The sequence below is a fragment of the Aotus nancymaae genome, unplaced genomic scaffold (genome assembly GCF_030222135.1).
Source record: "Aotus nancymaae isolate 86718 unplaced genomic scaffold, 86718_ANA_hifiasm-v0.15.2.pri h1tg000057l, whole genome shotgun sequence".
Lineage (NCBI taxonomy): Eukaryota > Metazoa > Chordata > Mammalia > Primates > Aotidae > Aotus > Aotus nancymaae.
The window spans coordinates 9,125,197-9,148,597 of NW_026988471.1; the positions used below are offsets into that span (position 1 = coordinate 9,125,197).

General features: G+C 38.2%; 1 protein-coding gene across 4 annotated transcripts in view; it reads left to right on the forward strand.

The window, feature by feature from the left end:
- TAF1B (TATA-box binding protein associated factor, RNA polymerase I subunit B) overlaps nucleotides 1-23,401 on the forward strand; it is an 81,061-nt gene that overhangs the window by 53,573 nt on the left and 4,087 nt on the right. For all 4 annotated transcript variants that reach the window (XM_021669023.2, XM_021669020.2, XM_012438858.2 and 1 more), the window contains 6 exons: nucleotides 3,057-3,204; nucleotides 9,473-9,650; nucleotides 10,256-10,302; nucleotides 12,275-12,365; nucleotides 18,667-18,737; nucleotides 19,240-19,462. In XM_021669023.2, coding sequence (XP_021524698.1) covers nucleotides 3,057-3,204; nucleotides 9,473-9,650; nucleotides 10,256-10,302; nucleotides 12,275-12,365; nucleotides 18,667-18,737; nucleotides 19,240-19,462 — 758 coding nt within the window. The remainder of the gene's footprint in view (nucleotides 1-3,056; nucleotides 3,205-9,472; nucleotides 9,651-10,255; nucleotides 10,303-12,274; nucleotides 12,366-18,666; nucleotides 18,738-19,239; nucleotides 19,463-23,401) is intronic.

Below are 23,401 nucleotides of genomic sequence, written 5' to 3' on the forward strand. Positions count from 1 at the left end.
AAGAATGGTGGCCTATTTGTCACCAGATGTTGAATTTGATGTATCAGGTTTTAATGTGGAAGTTTTGAAAATAGGCTAAATCCTTTTAGCCTACTAAATTGCTTTTCATTAATGACCTTACACATATTTGTCATGAATTTATCATCCATCAAATCATTTTTTTGAGATGATTTTTTTCTAAGGGGATCATTCGCTGTTCTAGTGTTTGCAGATAAAAGTACTTAGTTACATCTCTTACCTGCATTATTTAAAAGGATTAAGATTGCCATAAATCTTATTAGTAATGTTAAATTGTCTCAGCTTGAAAAGATGCTTCAAATTCTGTGCAGAATGAAGCAGAGGTCTAAATTAATTTTATAAATGAAAAGGAAGACACTTTCTTTTCAAAGGTCACTGAGAACTTGTGTTTTTCTTTTCTGTCTTTAAAATTCACAGATTAAAATACAATTAATATTATTTTTGTGTACGAGTAGAATTACTCTATCCCAACATTTTTTGAAAAAACTTAAAATGCTACATTGCTACTTTGGGTTAACAGAAATTTACTTTGTATTCTTCAGCTACAGATGAATCATATGTTGATAATATAACATAAACTGAAGGAATTTTTTTTCCTAAGGAAATGTAAGGGTTTAGATATTAAAATAGTTGTACCAAAATAAATGTAATACAGAGAAGATTGTAGCTTCAGGCAAAGTAAAATCAAGCATAAAGATTCTAAAAATTAACAGTATAACTGTTTCTGTATAAGCATTATACAGAAACATTAAGGTCTTTCCAGCTTTGTATTTGAGCGATGATTTCTCCCACAAAGGTGATGTATGAAGCATTTTTTTTTTCACTTTTTATCGCGGTAAAATAGACATAGAGAAACACATACACATCATAAATGTATGCACAGTGTGATGAATTTTCACAGCCTGAACACAGTCACATCCCCAGGACTCAGCTTTATGGAGAAGCATTCCTAGTGCCCAAGGAGCTCTGCTGTGTGCTCCCTTGTAGTCATGTCCTGTCCCACCCCCAGAGTAGTCAGACTCTGACTTCTAACAGTACAGAAGTTGGGAACAGAGTTAATCAGTTTTGTACTTTATACAAATGGAATCATTCTTTTTTGCGTCTTTGGACATTATGTTTTGAAGATTGATTCATTGTTGCATGTAGCACATTCACTTGCTGAGTAATGTTCCATTGTGAGATTATATCACAATTTACTTATCTATTCTAGATAAGTAATTTATGGACATTTGAGTAATTTCCAGCTTAGAGCTTTCACAAATAGTGTTATGAATGAACATCCCAGTGCATGTCTTTTATGGATATGCATACACATTTCTACTGGGTATACGTAGCTAGGAGTAGAATTGCCTTGACCTAGGAGGTACATATGCTCAACTTTATAATAGATACTGCAAAATAGATTTTCAAAATTTTTGTACTTAGGCTCAATTTTAATAGTGTTCTACCATATCAGAAATGTTAGTTTTCTGAAATCCCACAAGCCTTTTGCTTATTTCTTACTCATAGTACCTGATAACTTTCTATTTTGTACCATAGTTTATTTATCCACACCTTATCTCCTTTCAGATTGTCAGCTCCTTACGGAGATTGTCTTATTCATGTTTTTATCTCCCAAAGTACCTTGCACAATTCCTTGCATAGAAGAGGCTCTAAACTAAATATTTTTATGTGAATAGATGAGTAAATGAAAAATTACATGCAGTATTAATATGAGGAAAGTTTATAAATTGCAAAAATACAAATGGTATATGCAAAAAACTTCAAGATATCTTAAAGTAAGTGCTAGACAGAATTAATATATTAATATTTGTCATAGCTTTTCTGAACTTTGTAAGAGAATCTTATATACTTTTGTATGGGCCAATTTAGTGTAAAGTTGAATTGTGGATTTTTAACTACTAGACTTAAAGCCTGGCGTTACTCCCATATACAAGCATGTGAATGTTATGTAACAGTGAGTTACATTTGTTAGCTATGAATTTGAAGAGTAATGAGAGAGTGCACGTGAGAAAGGTGAGGGGGAAATTGTGTATCAGAGCCGTCATGACACCATTATAACTCTGATTGGGTTGTAGCTTTCTTCCTTTCTCCAGATTCTTCGAAGGCAAGAAGTAGTGATTTTACCATATCATGGGAAAAGCCAGTAAGTGTTTTGTGCACCAACTAGAATTTTAGTGGCTTTTAAAATTTAGTATTTATTATTTAAAATTGCTGAGTTAAAATATTAACTTTCCGACTTTCCAACTTTGATTTTAAGTTCAAGGGGTACATGTGCAGGTTTGTTATATGGGTAAATTGCGTATTGTGGGGGTTTGGTGTACAGATTATTTCGTCACCAGTTAATAAGCACAGTAAAGGTGGTTTTTTGCTCCTCACCCTCCAGCCTCACGTAGGCCCTGGTGTCTGTTGTTTCCTTCTTTGTGTCCATGTATACTCAATGTTTAGCTCCCGCTTATAAGTGAGAAATGCAGTATTTAGGTTTTTGTTACTCTATTAATTTGCTTAGGATAATGGCCTCCAGCTCCATCCATGTCGCTGCAAAGGACGTGATCTTGTTCTTAGGATGTGTAGTATTCCATGGTGTATATGTGCCACATTTTCTTAATCTAGTCCACTGTTGGTGGGCATTTAGGTTGATTCTATGTCTTTGCTATTGTAAATAGTGCTGCGATGAACACACGCATGCATGTGTCAATGACTTATGTTCCTTTGGTTATATATCCAGTAATAGGATTGCTGACTTGAATGGTAGCTCTGTTTTAAGTTCTTTGAGAAATCTCATGGAACCTGATAACTTTCTGTTTTGTACTATAGTTATTTATCCACACCTTATTTCCTTTCTAGAGTGCTTTCTACAGTGGCTAAACTAATTTACATTCTCGCCAGCAGTGTATAAGCATTCCTTCTTCTGCACAACCTCACCAGCATCTGTTATTTTTTGGCTTTTTAGTAATAGCCATTCTAAATCAGAACATATTTTTAAAAATAATTTCGTTGCAAAAATTGCAACTATGATGGTCTCTCTTTTGTTTCAGTCTCGGCCTAGCTACGATGATATCTATAAAAAAACAATCGAAGTTGCCACATTTTTAGATTTGCCTCGTTTTCCATACATAACTGAAGACTGCTATCTTCATCCCAACATATTGTGTATGAAATACTTGATGGAAGTCAACCTCCCTGGTAAGTGTGTGCCATTTTTGGTGGGGACACTTTAACTACTAGAATTCTGATAAGCGGAATGTAGAATATTTTCAAATCACAGACTATCAGAACCACCTGAAAAGGTCCATGGTAACAAGAAACTTAAATTTCAAAATCCTTTCTTAAAAATAGTTCAGACCATTTAAAATAGTTAAAGGGACACTATTCAGAAATAGAGTTTTCAGAAATAGAGTTCGTTTTGGTGCGAGGGATTTATGTTTGAGAGAGTACCAGCATTTGGTACTTTACTTGTAAAGTACCAAATGTTTCAGTATGTGTTTGTAATGATCTGTGCCCCATCCCAAAATGACACTTTTTAATTTGCATGAAAAATTATCATTACATAATGAATTCTAGAAACTAATCTGTGGTGGCATTTTTGTTGTTTGATAACGTATCCAGTCCATAAAACAAATGGAGAGCAAAGTCTGGTCAGATCATATTGAACTCTAAGGGAGTGAAACATAGAATGTAAAAAGAGCCTCACTATACCTGGTTCGTAGTATACCAACACACAGGTAACCTCAATGGAATCTGCTGGTGGAATCCAGTCCTGAATTTCTTGTTAGACTAGAAATGTGAGAAATTTTGGACTTATATTCTTAAGAGAAAATACAAACATGGTGTGACTATACCATTGCTGAAGCAATGTAAAAAAATGTGATTGAATGTATTGTTAATAGGAGAGTAAAATACATGTGTTATGTGAAAAAAGCAATATACAAAATTGTATGCACAGTAACTGTAAATATGAATATAAATATATAGTAACATATAATAAGTATTGTCATAATTAAAAAATATGTTTTAAAACAGAAACCAAAATAATTTAAACTGTTCAAATGTAACATTTCTAAAGCCAAGGAATATGGCTCTTATTGAGATTCCAGAAGTCAGTAGTAATTATTTGATTAAGATTCCAGAATTTGGAAGATCTAATTTCTGCATTTGGACATGTTATATAGATCAGAATTACTGCTTTGGATTTTTTTTTTCTTTCTGCTTCTTTGATGGGTCTCTCAAGTACGGAAAGTTCCTGTATGCTGTCTTATATTCTAAACCCTAAGTTTATAGAGAGAATACTGGGTTTTGGAAGAAATACCAGGGATTATCAAAATATAACTGATGCCGCCTGGTTAATAGCAAGCAAGCATCTATCTCATGTGTTTGTTATTGGACAGAGAGGGGATATTGGGTTTTCTGGTGGATATGTATAGTATAACAGCATTTCTTGCCTAACATTTCCTGAGAGTGAGGAGTAGAAATAAATCCATTATAATATACAGAGAGATATTATTGTTGTTTAATATTTATTAAGTGAATTTTTGGAGGCAGTATTATAAAAAATGAAGGTAGAAAAATTTCACTTCTCACAGTCTGTTCAATAGAAATAATTTGAAATATAGAAAAAAATTTACACATAAGTGTTATTAGTCTCTTTATTTATAATATTGAAAAATCAGAAACAACTTAAATATCCAAAAGAAAGGGAAGGTTATGTAAACAGTGATGTGTATGTTTAGTGGAACATTATGTATGTATCTTTTAAAATAATGTTTATGAAGAGTTCATAAAAGCATGGAAAATGTTTATATTGTAATAAAAAGGCAAACAAACCAAATCACAAAATTATATATAGCCTAACCACAGCTACATAAAATGAAGACATTCATGAAAAGATTAGAAGTAAATATACCAAAATGTTAAAGTGGCTATTTCTAAGTTAGGGTAACACATGTTACTTTTTCCTTCTCCTACCTTTATGTATGTTACAAATATCCTGTATTGAGTTTTATTACTTAGTAGTGGGCATGGGGAGAGCAGTATGCTTTTTCTTTTTTTTTAAAAGATAGGGTCTTGTTCTGTTGACCAGGCTGGAGTGCAGTGGTGTGATCATAGCTTATTACAACCTCGAACTCCTGGACTCCAGTGATCCTTCCACCTCAACCTCTCTAGTAGCTGAGGCTACGGGCGTGCACCACCATACCTGTGGCTATTTTTTTAAAATTATTATTACTTTAGTAGAGATGAGGTCTCACCATGTTGCTCAGGCTGGTCTTGAACCTCTGGGCTCAAGCCATCTTCCTGCCTTGACCTCCCAAAGTGCTGGGATTACATGCGTGAGCCATCAAACCTGGCTTATTTTTTTAAACAAAATACATCTACAAATCAAGTTATGATAGTTCCTGTACCTTAGGATTTAGATTCTAAAATGTTTACAGTTGGTTTGCAAACCACCTATGCATAAGATTGTAAGAGTATTCACAGAACATGCCATTTGTAATATTTACAAATACTGCTCTCAGTAATGCCATCAGTTTTGTGGTGCCATTGATCAAAAAGAAGAGATCTGTGTTTGTGGTACTTTTACAAAGAGAGGGTTTAGGGTACCCAGAAAGCTAAAAGTGGTTTTAAACATGCTGGGGCAATAGCCGCCCCTCCTCAATGCCTTTAAAGGTGACCACGTATCCTCTGGAGCTCGGGGAAAGGCTTCAGCAAGTGTGTCACACACACCCTGCCTGAGTAAGCGCTGCCCCTTTGATGGCCATGGATGAGCTCAGATGCACCCTCTACCCTCTAGTATGGTTCCTCCCATTGTCACCCTCGAGCCTGCTGGGTAGAGTTCCTGACGGTGTTTGTGATCATTTATGTAACTTCTATTTCATGTATGTAATTTCTGAAGTTTCCAAAGTGCCCATATATAAATTCTCTCCTGTATGAAGGTAGCAAGGGAGGGCAAGCAGGCTTACCCTTGATAGATGAGACTTAAGGTGGTTCAGGGACACTCAGCTGATAGGTAGCAGAGTAGATTCCCACAGCCTAGTACATCCCTTTTCGAGGCCTTTGCACTTCCCACGCTGTGCTCCCTTTCAAGACCCTATACTGCCCTTGCTACCATTCTCATAATTTCTTCCACTTGCTTTTTTATTAGTCTGTACTTTTGGCATAAGGGAAGCAGTTCAACATCTTTAAATTTTTTTTTTTTTTTTGAGACAAGAGTCTTAGTCATCCAGGCTGGAGTGCCATGGCACGATCTCAGCTCACTGCAACCTCCACCTCCCGGATTCAAGTGATTCTTCTGCCTCAGCCTCCCAAGTAGCTGGGATTACAGGCGCCTGCCACCATGCCCAGCTAATTTTTATATCTGTAGTAGAAACAGGATTTTGTCACGTTGGCCAGGGTGGTCTCGAACTCCTGACCTCAGGTGATCTCCCCACCTCAGCCTCCCAAAGTGCTGGGATTACAGGCATGAGCCACTGTGCCCAGCCAAGATGCTAATTTTAAAAGAAGAGAAATATTTCAAGAAATGTCCTTTTTTAGAATAACAATGCTAGTATGGTTTTGATTTTTAAATTATCTGAGAAGAGACTATAGCTTCTACAACCCAATATAGATAATGGTTAAAATTTTAGTGAATGTATTTTAAAATTAATTTTTTCCATGTTTGAATTGTATGTGTTTGAGTGCAGGAGTCCTATCACTCATTTCTCTAGTTTCCTCCATTGTATTAATGCACAGTGTCTTGTACCTAGTAGACACTCAGTAAATGCTTGTTGAATTGTTAATTTTCTGTCTCCTGATCTTTTTGCATCTGAATGAAGCCCAGGAGTAAATTCAGGTAAAACCTGTAAATCAAAATTATCTTAACAGTATAGTAGTGTAAATTCTCTGCCTCACAAAGATCTGCACTCTCTGGCCCTGCCAGACTCTTCACATTCAACACTAAAGCCTTGTTGGACTGTTTGCATTTCCTGAAAGCACCATCCCATCTTTGTCGTAGCCTGTACCATATTGCATTCTCATTACTTACATGTTACTAAACATTTAGCTCCTTGAGGAAAAGGACTGTGTCTGTACCTTAAGTGCCCAGAACACTAGTTGCTCAATAAATGTTTGGTGGAAGAATAAAAGCCAAGTGAAAACTTTAGCAAAGCTATCAGAATCTGGTAGACATAAAAATACTTTGATGCCATATTTTGAATTATCATTGTTATATGTATTTTATTTGTATGTTAACAAAGCATTTTTTACTCAGTGAAAATTTTTTACTTAAATGTTTCAAGAAAGACATTAATTTTGTATTTTATTTATTCTTTATCATAAACATGTAATTAGTACCAATTATGTGTAGGTTGTAGCAGTTAGGAAGACAAAGCAAGATTGAGTCACCCTCAAGTTTAAGAGGGAAACATAGGCCGGGCACGGTGGCTCACGCCTGTAATCCCAACACTTTGGGAGGCTGAGGCGGGAGGATCATGAGGCCAGGAGATTGAGGTCATCCTGGCCAACATGGTGAAACCTCGTCTCTACTAAAACTACAAAAATTAGCTGGGCATGGTGGTGCGTACCTGTAATTCTAGCTACTTGGGAGACCGAGGCAGAAGAACCGCTTGAACCTGGGAGGCAGAGGTTGCGGTGAGCCGAGATCACACCATTGCACTCCAGCATAGAGCAAGACTCTGTCTCAAAAAAAAAAAAAAAGAGGGAAACAAAACAATAAACCCTCCATGTGTGCAGTAGAAGGGTAAATGCCAGGAGACCTTTTTTAGCACTCAGAAGACGGCTAGTCAAAGGAGGCTGTGGTCTCATATGTCTGTTCTTAGAGGAAGTCACTGATATAACCAAGTTCTGTAATATGAGTGAGCTTCAGCCAGGCAAAGCCTGAGATGAGGAATGAGGGAAAGAAACTGTCTTTCTAGGCAAAGGGGAAATTAGAATATGGCTTGTTTGGGGGAACTCTGGAGATTAGGCTGGGAGCTAAAAGTGTTAATGAGTTCATGAGAGCAGGGAAATAGATGATTGGCCCACAGGGGAGTAAGACTAGAGGAAGGGAGAGCAGTTCGAGGGTGACCTAAGGAGCAACAGTGGATGGGAAGAAAGGGGATGGATTGGAAGCAGTCAGCACTGAGCCAAGTGCTCTAGATGTATTAATTAATGCAGCTATGAGGCAGGTACTATTCTTAATCCTATTTTAGATAGATGTTTTAAAAACTGAGGCACAGAAAGGTTATATAGCATATCCGAGGTCACAGAGCTAGTCAGTGATGGAGCAGGGACTCTAGTCCAGGCAGTTTGGTTCTGTAGTCTATTCTTAACCATGGTACTATATGCCACACTGAGAGAATGGAATTAACAGGACATAGTGACTGAATGTATGTAGGAGATTCAGTTCAGTTCCATGCAAGTTCATTATCTCTTATAAATAATGGCTGTCATACTTGAAATTGATTAGAGTAGGGAGTGGTCACATCTTAGATATTGGATTGGGAAGTAGAGAAATTTGTTTAGTAACTTAAAGAGTTTTTGAAATCTATTCACTTGAGGATAATCTCAATTTATTCTCTTTATAAGCCATTTTACAAGTGAAGAAACTGAGGCTATGTGACTGTAATCCAAGAGTCACAAAGCTAATAATTGGAAAGCTTAAATACAGGTCCTAGGTTTTCTGGTTCCAAGTCCCACATTATTCAGTCTTGAGTAATAGGAATAGTCTATGCTGAACATATAATGTCTTTAGGAAAGCAGTATATCTAGTTAAACACATGTTGAGGGCTTCCAGTGTGCCAGCCAGGATGCCAGTCAGTGCACGTACATTCCTAGAGAAGCTTTTGATCTTATAAGGGAGTTAGTTTTAGGTGAGCACACAGTGCTATAGAAGCAACTGGTGTGTGTCTGTCTGCCTGGTGCCAGGATGTGTCCTATAAATAGTAGATGTTTTAGGAAGTCAGAAGAGGGAATGATACACTGTTTTAAGATTCTACCGTTTGCCGGGCGCGGTGGCTCACGCCTGTAATCCCAGCACTTTGGGAGGCCGAGGCGGGTGGATCACGAGGTCAAGAGATCGAGACCATCCTGGTCAACATGGTGAAACCCCGTCTCTACTAAAAATACAAAAAATTAGCTGGGCATGGTGGCGCATGCCTGTAATCCCAGCTACTCGGGAGACTCAGGCAGGAGAATTGCTTGAACCCAGGAGGTGGAGGTTGCGGTGAGCCGAGATCGCGCCATTGCACTCCAGCCTGGGTAATAAGAACGAAACTCTGTCTCAAAAAAAAAAAAAAAGATTCTACCATTCATTTTTCTTTACAGATGCCATGTTTTGGTGTTTTATTCACAAAATGTGTGTCTCTGAGTTCTAGCATAGTATCATGTTTTAAGATAAAGGTTATTTCATGGATATATACACTGGAATGGTCTAGTTAGCCAAAGAATTTAATTTACATTTTACTGTTTTGTTCTTCAACAGATGAAATGCATAGCTTAACTTGCCACGTGGTAAAAATGACTGGAATGGGAGAAGTGGATTTTCTGACATTTGACCCTATAGCTAAAATGGCAAAAACTGTTAAGTATGATGTACAAGCTGTAGCTATCATTGTGGTGGTACTGAAACTGCTCTTTCTATTGGATGACAATTTAGAGTGGTAAGTGTATGTCAATTTTATGACAAGTAACATAGTTACTTAGTTTTTTCAGAAAGCTTTGAATGTCATGAAGACATTTTAGAAAAAAGAGCTAAAGAAAAAATTTGTACTGTATTTACCTAACTGTATGTTATCTCAATAAAAAATGGAGACTCTCAATTGTTATAGAACATTGACTAGTAGTCACAATTATTTCTTACACAGTGCTTTGACTCAGCTGTTTGTCAGTTGTTTGATCATGTTTTATTCCTGTTATTCTTTAGGTAGCAATGTTCCTGTTGCTCCACTGATTTCCTCGTTTTAAAGTATCTTCATAAATCCTGAAGAGTAGTTTAGCATTTTATCTATATCCCGTTAGGCTCCTGACACTATGTGTTCTCAAAGATTATTTTAGAAAGTAAAGGAATCTTAGTATGTCACCCCTTCCAGATGCCAACAAAGAGTGACAGTATAGTGTCTCCTCCTCTGTTTGAGTGATTGCTTCTCCATTAAAACTTGGTACCAATTTAAATACTGTTATATACTTTTCTCTCAGAAGAATTCAGAATTTAATTTTCCAAATACATGACTTCTAAATAAATTGATTTGTTTATTGTTATCTCCAGGTCTTTGTCTAATCTTGCTGAAAAACATAATGAAAAGAACAAAAAAGGTATTTTAATTTTTTATCAATCAAATTCAAAGTGGTCATAGATGATAGATTAAAAGAATAAATGTAGGCAAACAACTTTGAAAAATACACATATGTATATACACATGTATACAAATTGTATATTGTAACAGTATTGTTTTTTCATTTAATTACCTACTTGTATCTCTAGGCTACTAAAAAATATCAGTGAGTTCTTATTATATGGAAGACCAGCCTGCTTTGTATTCCCACCTTCTACTCACCAGCCATGTTAGATCATGAATTCACAGGCAGCTTTGTGACCATCCTGTCTATTCTGATGCCTTCAGCCTTTGCTCGTGTTGGTCCCTCTATCTGAAATGCTCTTTCCTTCTTACCCCCAGCTCCCATTCAGTGCCTGGTAAATCCCTCTTTATTATTCAAGGTGCAGCATAAATACCAGTCTTCTGTCTGTTCTTCACACCTGTCCACTTTAAAATGCTTCACCTCTTCCCAAATCAGCACTAATAACTCCTGCCACAGTCACTTTTGTTCAGGCTTCTGCTGGATGTTTAGTACGTCGAAGTCTAACTAGTGGCCTAAGTATATCTGTCCCTATTAGATTGCCAATATTTGTAAAGTGCTTAGAAGATTCTCTGTACTTTATAAGTGATAGGCAGATAGACAGGTGGAGTGTGAGCTTCTGGAGGAAGGGATCATATTTTTTTTTCTTTTAATGTTATCTTTAGTGCCTAACATAGTGACTAGCCTAAGAGCAAGTCAGTGAAGTATAGTGAATATGTGAATTATTAGATTCAATTTCAGTTTCTTAATGTTCTCATTAGAATTTAAGTTCATTGGTTTTAGAGGCTTGAATTTATTGGTAGCAATCAGTTTGTGTGTTCTTTCCGGAATATGTGCAGAATAAAATACTACTTTCTGTACATTGCTCATGTTGGCTTCTATGTAGCGTGAAACATTGAACTAGCTATCTTCTAATACCCCCTCTAATGCTAAAAGGTGATAATTTACTGTGCAGACATGTAGAATAAACACAGCACTTTGACCTGTCTCCCTTGTAAGCCTCAAAATAAATCCGTGCTGTCAGCAGGGCAAGGATCACTGTCCCCATTCTCTCTGCTCCGTCTGCTAATCGTCAGCATTATTGACAGGGAGATTGAGGTTTAGAAAAGTTGTGATTTACTCCAGGTCAAAGAACCGTGAGTTCTATTGATTACTATAGTTTTCCTCTATTCTTATAATTCTTTTGGTAGTTTCCTCTCCTCTGCGGCTGTATGGTTTACAAGGTCATATTAGATTAAGCAATTATTATATTGGCCAGTTGAAAAGATTTTTAGTGAGACATGGAGAGAGACTACCTTCACCAGAGAATAATGGAGAATAATCCCTATGTGGAGTGAATAAAAGAGTGAGGAGTGAGTTTTTATACTTCGCTGCATTCAGTGCTATTGTCTCTCTAACCTCTACCTCTTGAACACACACTTGCACCAACTGTCCAGTGCAGTCCACTTGCTTACTGTCTCTAGATTCTTTGAATTAGGATTAGGAAGAATGGAAATAGGAGTCTGGGTTCAGGTACTGTAGAACCATTTTACACATTTATCAACCATTTGTTCCTTAATACATATTCATCATATTGGAGCACCACCATGTGCAGGCACAGTGCTGGATGTTGGGTTTGAGAGGAGGAGCAGGCCTTCTTTGTAGTGGCAGATAAAATATGTGTTCTGTTCTCAAGGAGGTAATAGTCAAGTCTAGGAGAAGCAGACATGTAAAAAGGTCATTTCAGTATAATTTAGTTGGGGCCACAATATAGGTAGGAATTTAGAGGAGGGAGTGACAGATTGCTCGAGAGACGGTGACTCCATCCATAGATTCTAAGAGCTAGTATGTAAATGTTTAGCTATGTTAATGAATGAAGACTCAGATGAATAATGTATATTATTATAGTGTGATTTATTTGGTTAATAATCTTGGATTTTATTTCTTTCAGATAAGCCATGGTTTGATTTCAGAAAGTGGTACCAAATTATGAAGAAAGCTTTTGATGAGAAAAAACAAAACTGGGAGGAAGCAAGGGCCAAGTATGTTCTCTTTCCTGGTTTAGATGCACTGGCTTTACTTCTGTGTCTGCTACTTTACATTTGAAAGCTGAAGCTTCATCAGTATAGATTGATGTGTATTGTGACTTTTTTTCTGGAAATATTAGCCCTAAACTCTAATTAACTTTTCTCTTTTTTACACTACTATTAACCAAACTTTAGATTTGATGTGGATTTCACCAGTGTTTTTATTAATGTCCTCTTTCTGTTCCATGATCCAATGCAGTGTACCAGTGTACTTAGCAATTAACTTTTTATAATTTGCATGAGACTCACCTATATTTCAAATACTCCTCCCTCTTCCCCTTTCTCATATTTAGTCATTTCTCATCTATTCTTCCCAATACTAAAAAGGTTACAGTTGTTACCCTGCAACACATGTAATTGAAATATTCCCTGAAAATAACAATCCCTGTGAAAAGTAAAACAAAGGAAAGCCGATAGCAAATCCATTTGATTCAGTCAGTGTCACTGACTTTCTTTGAACTGTCATTCTGATATATGCTCATTGTGGTAGAGTGGAAAGACAGCACTAGGTTTGAATCCTGGCTACATTACAAACTAGCTGTATGGCCATGGGCCAGTTACTTAACCTTTTGTTGAGTCTGAGTCTCTATGAGGATTTGAAGAAAAAGGTAACATCTCTGTATTTAAGGTAAATTTACAGTAGTACTAATTCAACTCAGTAATTTTATATCCTTTGAGGAAAATCAAGGTTCCTCAAATTAGTTGAAATGAGAATTAGTTCAGCTCCTATTTCTTCATCAGTAAAATAGACATAATAATGACCACTTATAGACTGTAATTAAGATCCCATTTTCCAGTATAAGAGTAGAATTAGATTATTTTTCCTCTAAATTTCAGAGAGCTTTTAAATAGAAGCACAGACTCTTGGTGTAGAAAAGGCACTGTGGAGATGAGGAGCCATTCCACAGCAAGGAAGAGTGACAGGTTCCCTCTCACTAGGCAGGATTGATGCACAATGAAGAAGAGCAGTGGAGGTGAATTTATTCCAACAGCCCATGGATTCCCAGGAAACCGGGCCCTCCTTCTCCCTCATCAGAGACGGAATGGCTCTTAAGTCAGTGGGCACAAGAACAGCAGCAGAAACAAAGCATTTGTTCTGCGTCTTAGGTCATCTTGGAGAATCAGCCTTCCTTTCTGTGGTGCTAGCTGGGGTTAGTCCTGACGGATCCTGGGGACCAGGTGCTTAGGGGCCATTCCATCCAGGCATCTCAGTGGTGACAGGGCTTTCCTTACCCCAAACCAGACACCAGCTTACCCTTTAAATACAGCTCTTGGGAGGCCCAGTTCATTATTGTAGTATTATGTCATTTGCACATTTAATACTTACCAACTTTTAGCTACTTTAGGGAATAATTTATCATCCAAAAAAAGTAAGTCTGGTTATGAAATGGCACTGTCCAGGGAGGTACCAGGCCCCAAGGTGGAGGCTGTCGAGGGGACCCCTTGCCAAGGTCCTTCTTCCTAGAGTATGTGCTGAGGGCTGACACACACGTGCACTGTGAATCACTACTGAGTAGTGTTCAAAGCACTACCAACTGCTGCTCAGGCACAGAGCTCTGGGCGTGGTGGTCACCTGTCGGGTTCACCCTTTCCCACCCCCATTTTCACATAAATTTCTAATTTTTCTCTTTGTTTCTCTGAATATTATCATCTGTGTTGTCAGATGAAAATTATTAAAACATTTTATGAAAAACACTAATAAACCATAGTTGAAAACCTAAAACAGCGTAAGAGGCTGCTTTGATGACTTCTAGTTGTCATAGAAGATGTTGAGAAGAACATGGAGAAAAATTAAGCCTATGCAGAAAATCTCTATGCCCTAATTGGTGTATAGTGATATCTCATTGTGGTTTTAATTTGCATTCACCTGCTAATTTTTGCCTTCCCTTTTGGTCAGGCAGAAATTTCTTAGATATGACACCAAAAGCATGATCTGTAAAAGAAAAAATATTGGTAAATTGGACTTCATCAGAATTAAGAACTTCTGCTCCACAAAAGACACTTAATAAGAAGCTACAGACTAGGAGAAATGAAATGCAAATCACATATCCAATAGAGAGAATTCTTATGCAATAAGAAAAAAACCAGTTTTTTAAGTGGACAAAAGATTTGAAAAGACATTTTACCACAGATGACATCAAGATGACATGTGAAAAGATGTTTAACATCATTAATAGGGAAATGCAAAATAAAACCACAATGACATATCATTATACACCAATTAGAATGGTTCAAAACAAAACAAAAACAAAAACTGATCATACCAAGTGTGGGAATTCAAAATGGTACAGCCATTTGGCAGTTTCTCAAAGTTAAACATACTTTTATTATGTTACCGAGTATTTTTCACTCCTAGATATTTACCCTAGTGAAATGAAAATGAGCTCACACAAAAATCTGCATAGGAATGTTTCTAATGGCTTCGTTCATAATTGCTAAAAACTGGGAACAACCCACATGTTTCAACTGGTGACTGAATTAACTGCGTTATATCCGTACAGTGGGTAGCAATACAGACTTCTGATGCATCCAGCAATCTGAGTGAATCTTAAATGCGTTATGCTACATGAAAGACTCAAAAGGTTACTTATGCTATGATTCCATTTATATGACATTCTGGAAAAGGCTAAACTATAGGGACAGAAAAACAGCCCAGTAGTTGCCTGAGGTCAAGGGTTGACTGTCAAGGGATGTGGGAGATATTTTGGAGTGATGGAACTGTTCTGCATTGTACTTGTGAATACACAACTGTATGTGTTTGTCAATGCTGGGAGAACTACACTGAAAAGAGTACATTTTAGGCTGGGCGTAGTGGCTCACGCCTGTAATCCCAGCACTTTGGGAGGCCGAGGTGGGTGAATCATGAGGTTAGGAGTTTGAGACCAGCCTAGTCAACATGGTGAAACCCTGTCTCTACTAAAGATACAAAAAATTAGCTGGGTGTAGTGGTGGGCACCTGTAATCCCAGCTACTTGAGAGGCTGAGGCCAGAGAATCGCTTGAACCCAGGAGGCGGAGATTGCAGTGAGCTGAGATCACGGCACTCCAGCCAGGGTGACAGTGAGACTCCATCAAAAAAGAAAAAAAGAGTAAATTTTACTGAATTTAACTTATACCTTAATTTTTTAAAATGGGAAAACAAATGATTCACAGACAGGAAAGAAGCATATGGATAACATCTAGCTGGAAAACATGAGGTCTTTGTGTTGTGTCTTTTTGTAGCTTCATGTAATGGGAAGAGGCAGGCAAGGTTAAGTCGATTTTGGAAGAAGCTTTGGTTTCAGGTCTCTCTACACGTAGAGTGTTTTAATTCTAGATCACCTTTCCCATTCTTGGGGCATACAACCCCAAGGACATAACAATGCTTTCTTGATTTATGGCATGACTGCCACCTGTATAGGCATTTACTATAAATGCATAAGAAACATTCACAAGGAATGTTTAACAGTGAGTTTGCCCAGGGATTGGGATTAGACTGGTTAGTTTAGGCAACTTCTTTATCCTTTGAGATTTTATTATTTAGGAAAATTAATAGGCCAGACGCTGTGGCTCACGCCTGTAATTCCAGCACTTTGGGAGGCCAACGTGGGCAGATCATGAGGTCAGGAGTTCGAGATCATCCTGACCAACAAGGCAAAACCCCATCTCTGCTAAAAATATAAAAAGTAGTTGGGCGTGGTGATGGGCACCTGTAATCCCAGCTACTCAGGAGGCTGAGGCAGGAGAATTGCTTGAACCCAGGAGGCGGAGGTTCCAGTGAGGTGAGATCACGCCATTGTACTCCAGCCTGGGCAACAGAGCGAGACTCCATCTCAAAAAAAAGAAAAGAAAAGAAAAGAAAATTAATAACAAAAAATATATTTTAAAGAATCACTGACTCATTTACCATAGAGTTAAATGACAAACTCTGTGATACATTTTAAATGTGGTATGGTTCGCTAAAGTTTAGTTTCACATAATTTTCAGGAAGACCATCTCCTGTATAACATTACTTACATTTCTACTGCTAACTGATGATTAGAAAAATGTCCTTTCTGTTCTTAACATTTAAAATCATTGCAGAAATTTAAAATAAAAAGTCAACATCTATTTTATGTATAGTCATGATTTTGCTGACTTGATCAAGTATTTTTTAAAATCCTTGAAAAAAAATCAGTTCTTAAATTGGTTAAAATGATGATTTGCTAAATGATATTACTAAAATATTGTTAAAATGTGTGCTTTTGGCCGGGCGTGGTAGTGGCTCACACCTGTAATCTCAGCACTTTGGGAGGCCAAGGTGGGTGGATCACTAGGTCAGGAGATCAAGACCATCCTGGCCAACATGGTGAAACCCCCTCTCTACTAAAAAAAAAAAAAAAAAATTACAAAAAATTAGCTGGGCATGGTGGTGCCTACCTGTAATCTCAGCTACTCAGGAGGCTGAGGCAGGAGAATCACTTGAACCAGGGAGTCGAAGTTTGCAGTGAGCCTAGAATGTGCCCCTGCACTCCAACCTGGTGACGGAGACTCTGTCTTAAAAATTAAATTAAATTTTTTTAAAAAGTGTACTTTTATATACGTATTACTTCCTAGTATTAAAAATAAATGAGTAATTATTATAAATACTACAGATTTAAAAAATACTTGCATTTCTGGCTTCCTATTTTTAACCTTCGTTTGTAGAAAGTTCACAGATATTTCTTTAGTATCTACTAGCCAGGCACTTTGTCACGCACTAAATAATAATTCTAATTATTGTATAGGATTTAAAGAACCCATGTATACATTATCTTAATTATTCCTCAGAACAACCCTGTGAAAGTAGAGGATAAGTTTAGAGATGCTAAATTCATTTCTTTGTTCATTTATTCATCCAATTCTTCAACAAATTTTTAAATGAGTTTCTACTATCTACCATTCCCTGACAACACTAGGGACATAAGCATGGCTGAGACAGTCTCTGCCTTTGAGAACCTCCATAATTTGTCATTCAAGGTCATGCCACTAGAAAGTGGTGGAGCCAGGTCTTCTGATTCAGTACTCTTTCTTGTTGCCACAGTATCTTTCAAAATAAGAAAATGGCATAGGATCAAAAAGAAGGTGGATTTTTTTTTTTTGAGATGGGAGTTTTTGCTCTTCTTGCCCAGGCTGGAGTGCAGTGGTGCCATCTCAGTTCAGTTCACTGTAACTTCCACCTCCCAGGTTCAAGCGATTCTCCTGCTTCAGGCTCCCAAGTAGCTGGGATTACAGGCATGTGCCACCATACCTGGCTAATTTTGTATTTTTAGCAGAGACGAGGTTTCTCTATGTTGGTTAAGCTGATCTCGAACTCCCAACTTCAGGTGATTTGCCTGCCTCAGCCTCCCAAAGTGCTGGGATTACAGGCGTGAGCCACTGCACGTGGCGATTTTTTTATTACAAATTATGAAACTCCTCTGCTCTAGGGAACACAGAAGTGATGAAAATGAGACTTAAAAATGAACATTGTTATCTTTTTTCTAGAGCAGCAATGTCTGCTTGGCAAAGTTTAGCAACAGCCACTAGAACCAGACATAGAATATGTCACTTCCTTTTGGTCTGAGTCTAGGTCTGATCACCCTCATATGTAGGAACCTTAGATGGCTCTAAGCGTTTGTCCTGGAGGGAACCGCAAGAACCAGAGCCATCCAGATCTCCGTTTTACAATGGAAACTTCCTGACTGCCCTTCCTTTGGCAAGAATAAGCTGAGTCAGGGCAGGGACTATTGGGACTGTATCATCCTGGAATTCAGTCTTTTCCTCTCCTTACACCAGGAATAGAAAAGATTTCCTGGCATCAGGTGCCAGAGAAACGTATTTACTGTTCACTCTGTAAGTTATCTGAATCAGAAGTACCACTAACTTAATTCTTGGCCAAAAGGCATTGGAGGAAAGGCAAGGAGGAACAGTTGTTTCTGAGGTGGCTTCGCTTTATGAGAATGAGCAGCAAGGGAAATTTATGGTGAAGGAAACGATTTTTATGTTTTTTGTATAATTAATAACTTCTTCAGATCTCACGGCATCTGGGTGGCTTTTGGGAGGAGCACGCTATTCTCTTGGCCTGGACTCAGTCAGTGCTTCCTTGTAGGGCCCAAGTTCAATAGACAATATAGACATGTGCCAATAGGCCATTCTAAGCCAGAACGATACCTAAAGATCAGCAATCTCAGAGAGTGCTTCAGACAAACAGCTCTCTGAAATGTGTTTAGGTCTGTTTCATCTCCATCCTGCTCCAGCTGTTTCTTTACCTTGTACAGGTACCTGTGGAAAAGTGAAAAGCCACTCTACTACTCATATGTCGACAAACCAGTAGCATATAAAAAAAGAGGTGAGTCATAGTTTGTCTTGTTAATACCAAGTATCAACACAGTTGTAGAAAAATTAAATATCTGGACTTGAAATGTGAATGCTTAAGCTTTTTACTTTTTTAAAACAAATGTTTCAGGGCATGTATACATCCAAAGGAGCACCATGCTCTGCAAGAAATCTCTGCAGGAATCTATTTCAGGAACACGCTGTGCTTCAAAACACAGCCTCAGCTCCTGACAAAAATCTCAAGTCCTAAATCGCTATGACTTTGGGAATTTTTTGCTTATAGAATTCCATTTAGATTGTACATTCTTTTTTTTAATTGAGTAAAATATACATGATATAAAAAAACCATTTTTTAAGTAGTTGCCCCCATGCACTTCATGCAGTTTCATTTTCCCTTAACGGTATCCCATCACATTACCACGGTACATTTGCCAAAACTAAGGAACCAATATTGGTACGTTCCTATCGAGTAAACTCCAGGCTTTGTGATGTTTCCTTTTTTTCTCCATTTCCAGAAATGGTGGTGAATTTACAGAAACAATTTAGCACACTAGTTGGTTCAACACCAACTGCTGGAAAAAAAAGCCCTTCAAGTTTTCAGTTCAACTGGACTGAGGAAGACACTGAGAGAACTTGTTTCCATGGACACAGCCTACAGGGAGTCCTGAAAGAGAAAGGCCAACCACTGCTAACTAAGAATTCATTATATTGGCTTAGTACACAGAAATTCTGCAGATGGTAATCAGTGCTTTTAGAAAAAGTCACATAAAATTGAAGTAATTGAGTGTGTAAGAGCCAGATAGGTTTTTTGTTGGAATTAGAAGTTGGTGAGCTTAGTCACAAAAATCAGAATTACACATTGAGTCTTGAGTAAGAGTTCTAGGAAATCTGGTAAAAATCAAGAAAGAGGATATAGGGCAGTTAGCACAAACTGTTCACCGTAGCTAAATTAACCAGCACTGTGGCAGGCCGGCAATAGAAGTGGCCGTAAATGCTGATCAGGAGAATACGCTGTATTTTTTAGTTAACACCTCTCTGAGTCAGTTACCTTTCTCATGTCTTTCTACCTCTTAATACTTCCTTAAGCATTTCCTAAAAATAAGGATATTCTCTTAAGTGACCACAGCAATCAAACTCAGGAAGCTTAATATTGATACTTTATGTTTATCTCACCGATAGTCCATATTCCAATTTTGCCAGTAGTCCCCCCGTGTCCTTTTATAGCAGGATCAAGTTCAGGAGTAGGTATGGCATTGATTGATTCTATCTCTTTGGTCTCCTTTCGTCTGATTGTCCCTCAGCCTTTCTTTGTCTTTCATGACAGTGGCCTGTAGTTTTCAGAATGTCAGTGATGTCAGAGCATGTTTCTCAGTATGGTTGTGGTGGTTCCTCGTGTTTGGATTCAGGTTCTGCATCCCTGGCCAAAACAAGTGCTGTGTCCTCCTCAGGGTATCACTTTTCAGGGTATGGCGTCTAGAGACCGGGGATGCATTTGCCCCTCACGTGTTAATAGTGGTCACCCAGTCAAGGTGGTGTGTGGGATTTCCACAGTGTAGTTACTGTGTTTCCCTTATAACTAATAAAAAATCTGCAGGGAGATACGTGGCCAATCAAATACCTGATCCTCATTAAACTTGGTCCCCCTGATTCCATGTATTATGTTCTCTCCTCATATCTGTTGGGTGTGGGTATGTGAAGTCTAGAAAACAACATGTGCTTTTATGATTATTGAGTCTGGATAAAGTAGGATTAAAGATGGGAAGCTGCACTGAGGAGAGGAATCTATATAGAACGTAGTGGAAAACCTGTATGTCTGAATAGTAAGACACACAGGCTTTTGACTTTCATCAGGTTTAATTAATTATCAGCTCTTTGGCACACTGGCTCTCAGACTTCTGGCTTAGTAATAGGCTGCCTCATTTTTGCTTTACTTTTTCTGAAGAGTTTTATATTCCTCATAAAAGGTAGATAGTGGAATAATACTAGTATAAATTATTGTTTAGGTCATTTATTTTCTTTTTTTTTTTTGAGAGAGGGTCTTGCTGTGTTACCCCAGCTGGAGTACAGTGGCACGATAATGGCTCAGTGCAGCCTCAACTTCCTGGACTTAATCAGTCCTCCCACCTCAGCCTCCCAAGTAGCTGGAACTACAGGTGTGCACCACCACACCCAGCTAAGTTTTTATCTTTTGCGGAGATGAGGGTCTCCCTATGTTGCCCAGGTTGGTCTCAAATGCCTGGACTCAAGCAGTCCTCCTGCCTCAGCCTCCCAAAGTGCTGGGATTATAGGTGTGAGCCACTGCGCCCAGCCATTTATTTTTATATGACTCAGAAAATTTCCTCAGGCAGTAGGTATTGAAGAACATATTACTCCCCAGAGCACATTTGTTTTTTCTTTAATTGTACTGAAAATCAACTCAAAAAGTATTTTTTGAGTACTTGAGAAAAATGAGTCATTATCCTGAGTCCTAGGTAGATAAAAAGGTAATTCAGGAAGTATGTTTTCCAAGGCCACTTGAAGAGAAGATTCTTTTTTAATAAGAGTGTGTTTTCCCCACTTGCCTTCTGTAGTGTTTTAATAGCTGTAGAAAGGAGTATATGAATTAAAAATTACAGAGATAATCAGTGGGGTATATAGGTGTTTACTGTAAAATTCTTTCAACTTTGCGGTATGTTTGAAATTTTTTATAATAAATGTTGAGGGGAAAAACTAAATAGATTCTGGCTATGCCATAAAATTTTTTCCTTCTTGCCTATTTTAAGTTTTAGTTCAGTTTTATATAATAATAGCAAAAAGGCCATTCAATAACAGTTTTGTGACTCTGAAGTTACTTTATCTTTCAGTGTCTTCCTGTTAAAAATAAAAGGACTAGCCTAATATTCCCTGACTAAAGTTCTCAGTAATTAACTGTGAAAAATAAACACATAAAGGCTTTTCTCATTGAGACTATTTTTAAAGTACTCTCATCCCCATATTGCAATTTCCGTCTCCCAGGTTCGAGCAATTCTTGTGCCTCAATCTCCCAAGTAGCTGGGATTACAGGCAAACAAAAGCAAACAGGGAAAGATTCTAAAACGAACTAAAGAAAACAAATAATCGGCCGGGCGTGGTGGCTCACGCCTATAATCCCAGCACTTTGGGAGGCCAAGGCGGGTGGATCACGAGGTCAAGAGATCGAGACCATCCTGGTCAATAAGGTGAAACCCCGTCTCTACTAAAAATACAAAAATTAGCTGGGCGTGGTGGCGCACGCCTGTAATCCCAGCTACTCGGGAGGCTGAGGCAGGAGAATTGCTTGAACCCAGGAGGCGGATGTTGCGGTGAGCCGAGATTGCGCCATTGCATTCCAGTCTGGGTAACAACAGCAAAACTCTGCCTCAAAAAAAAAAAAAAAAAAAGAAAACAAATAATCCCCAACTGCCACCCAAAATAAGAGACCAGACTTTATAACATAGCTTGCAGTACTATATGTACTGCGATAGAAGAATTTACCAAGCAATTTCCCTTATTTTAAAATAGTAAAACCCAAGTCTGATCAAATCTCGATAACTAATGCTAACTGCCAATCTCTTTTTTTTTTTTTTGAGATGGAGTCTTGCTCTGTTACCCATGCTGGAGTGTAATGTTGTGATCTCGGCTCACTGCAACCTCCGCCTTTCAGGTTCAAGTGATTCTCCTGCCTCAACCTCCTGAGTAGCTGGGACTACCGCCTTCTGGGTTCAAGTGATTCTCTTGCCTCAGCCTCCTAAGTAGCTGGGACTACAGGCGTTTGCCACCAAGTCAGGCTAATTTTTTGTATTTTTAGTAGAGATGGGGTTTCACGTGTTAGCCAGGATGGTCTCGATCTCCTGACTTTGTGATCTGCCTGCCTCAGCCTCCCAAAGTGCTGGGATTAAAGGTGTGAGCCACAGTGCCTACCTTTTTTTTTTTTTTTTTTAAAGATGGAGTCTGACTCTGTCTGCATGCACTATCACACCTGGCTAATTTTTGTATTTTTAGTAGAGATGGCAATTCACCATGTTGGCCAGGCTGGTCTCAAACTCCTGACCTCAAGTGATCCGCCCACCATGGGCTCCCAAAGTGCTGGAATTATAGGTGTGAGCCACCACACCCAGCTTAGAGAAAGACATTTTTCAGAGACAGGGTCTCACTATGTCCAGGCTGGAGTGCAGTGGCTACACACAGTCATGATCATGGCACATCACAGCCTTAAACTCCTGTCCTCAAGTGATTCTCCCACCTCAGCCTTTCAAGTCACTGGGACTACAGGCATGTGCCACCACACCTGGCTATGTTAAGCATATGACATATTTCAGTACTGTTTTTTTTAACCATAGTTTAAAAAATAGTTAAAAATATATATATTTTTAAAATTCAAATCAAATTTTTGTGGGGGAGCCAAAGCACCTCCGTTTCCTGTGGAATACAACTAGAGACCACTGCTCTGCTTCATCTGTGGCTCTCCCAGGGAGGTCACAGCCATCACCTACAAGTCGGGTCTTCTGACCTAGCCAACTGTTACAATTGGAAGAATAGTAAGGGTATTTCAATGTATTGAAATTGTTAACTCTGCCTTAGCTAGGAAGAATAAACAGTCTCCCATACCTGAAGTACTCTTGTGGCCTTTCTCTGCTTAGTTCCCAAACTCTGAGAGTTTTCATAATTTTACAGTAAATG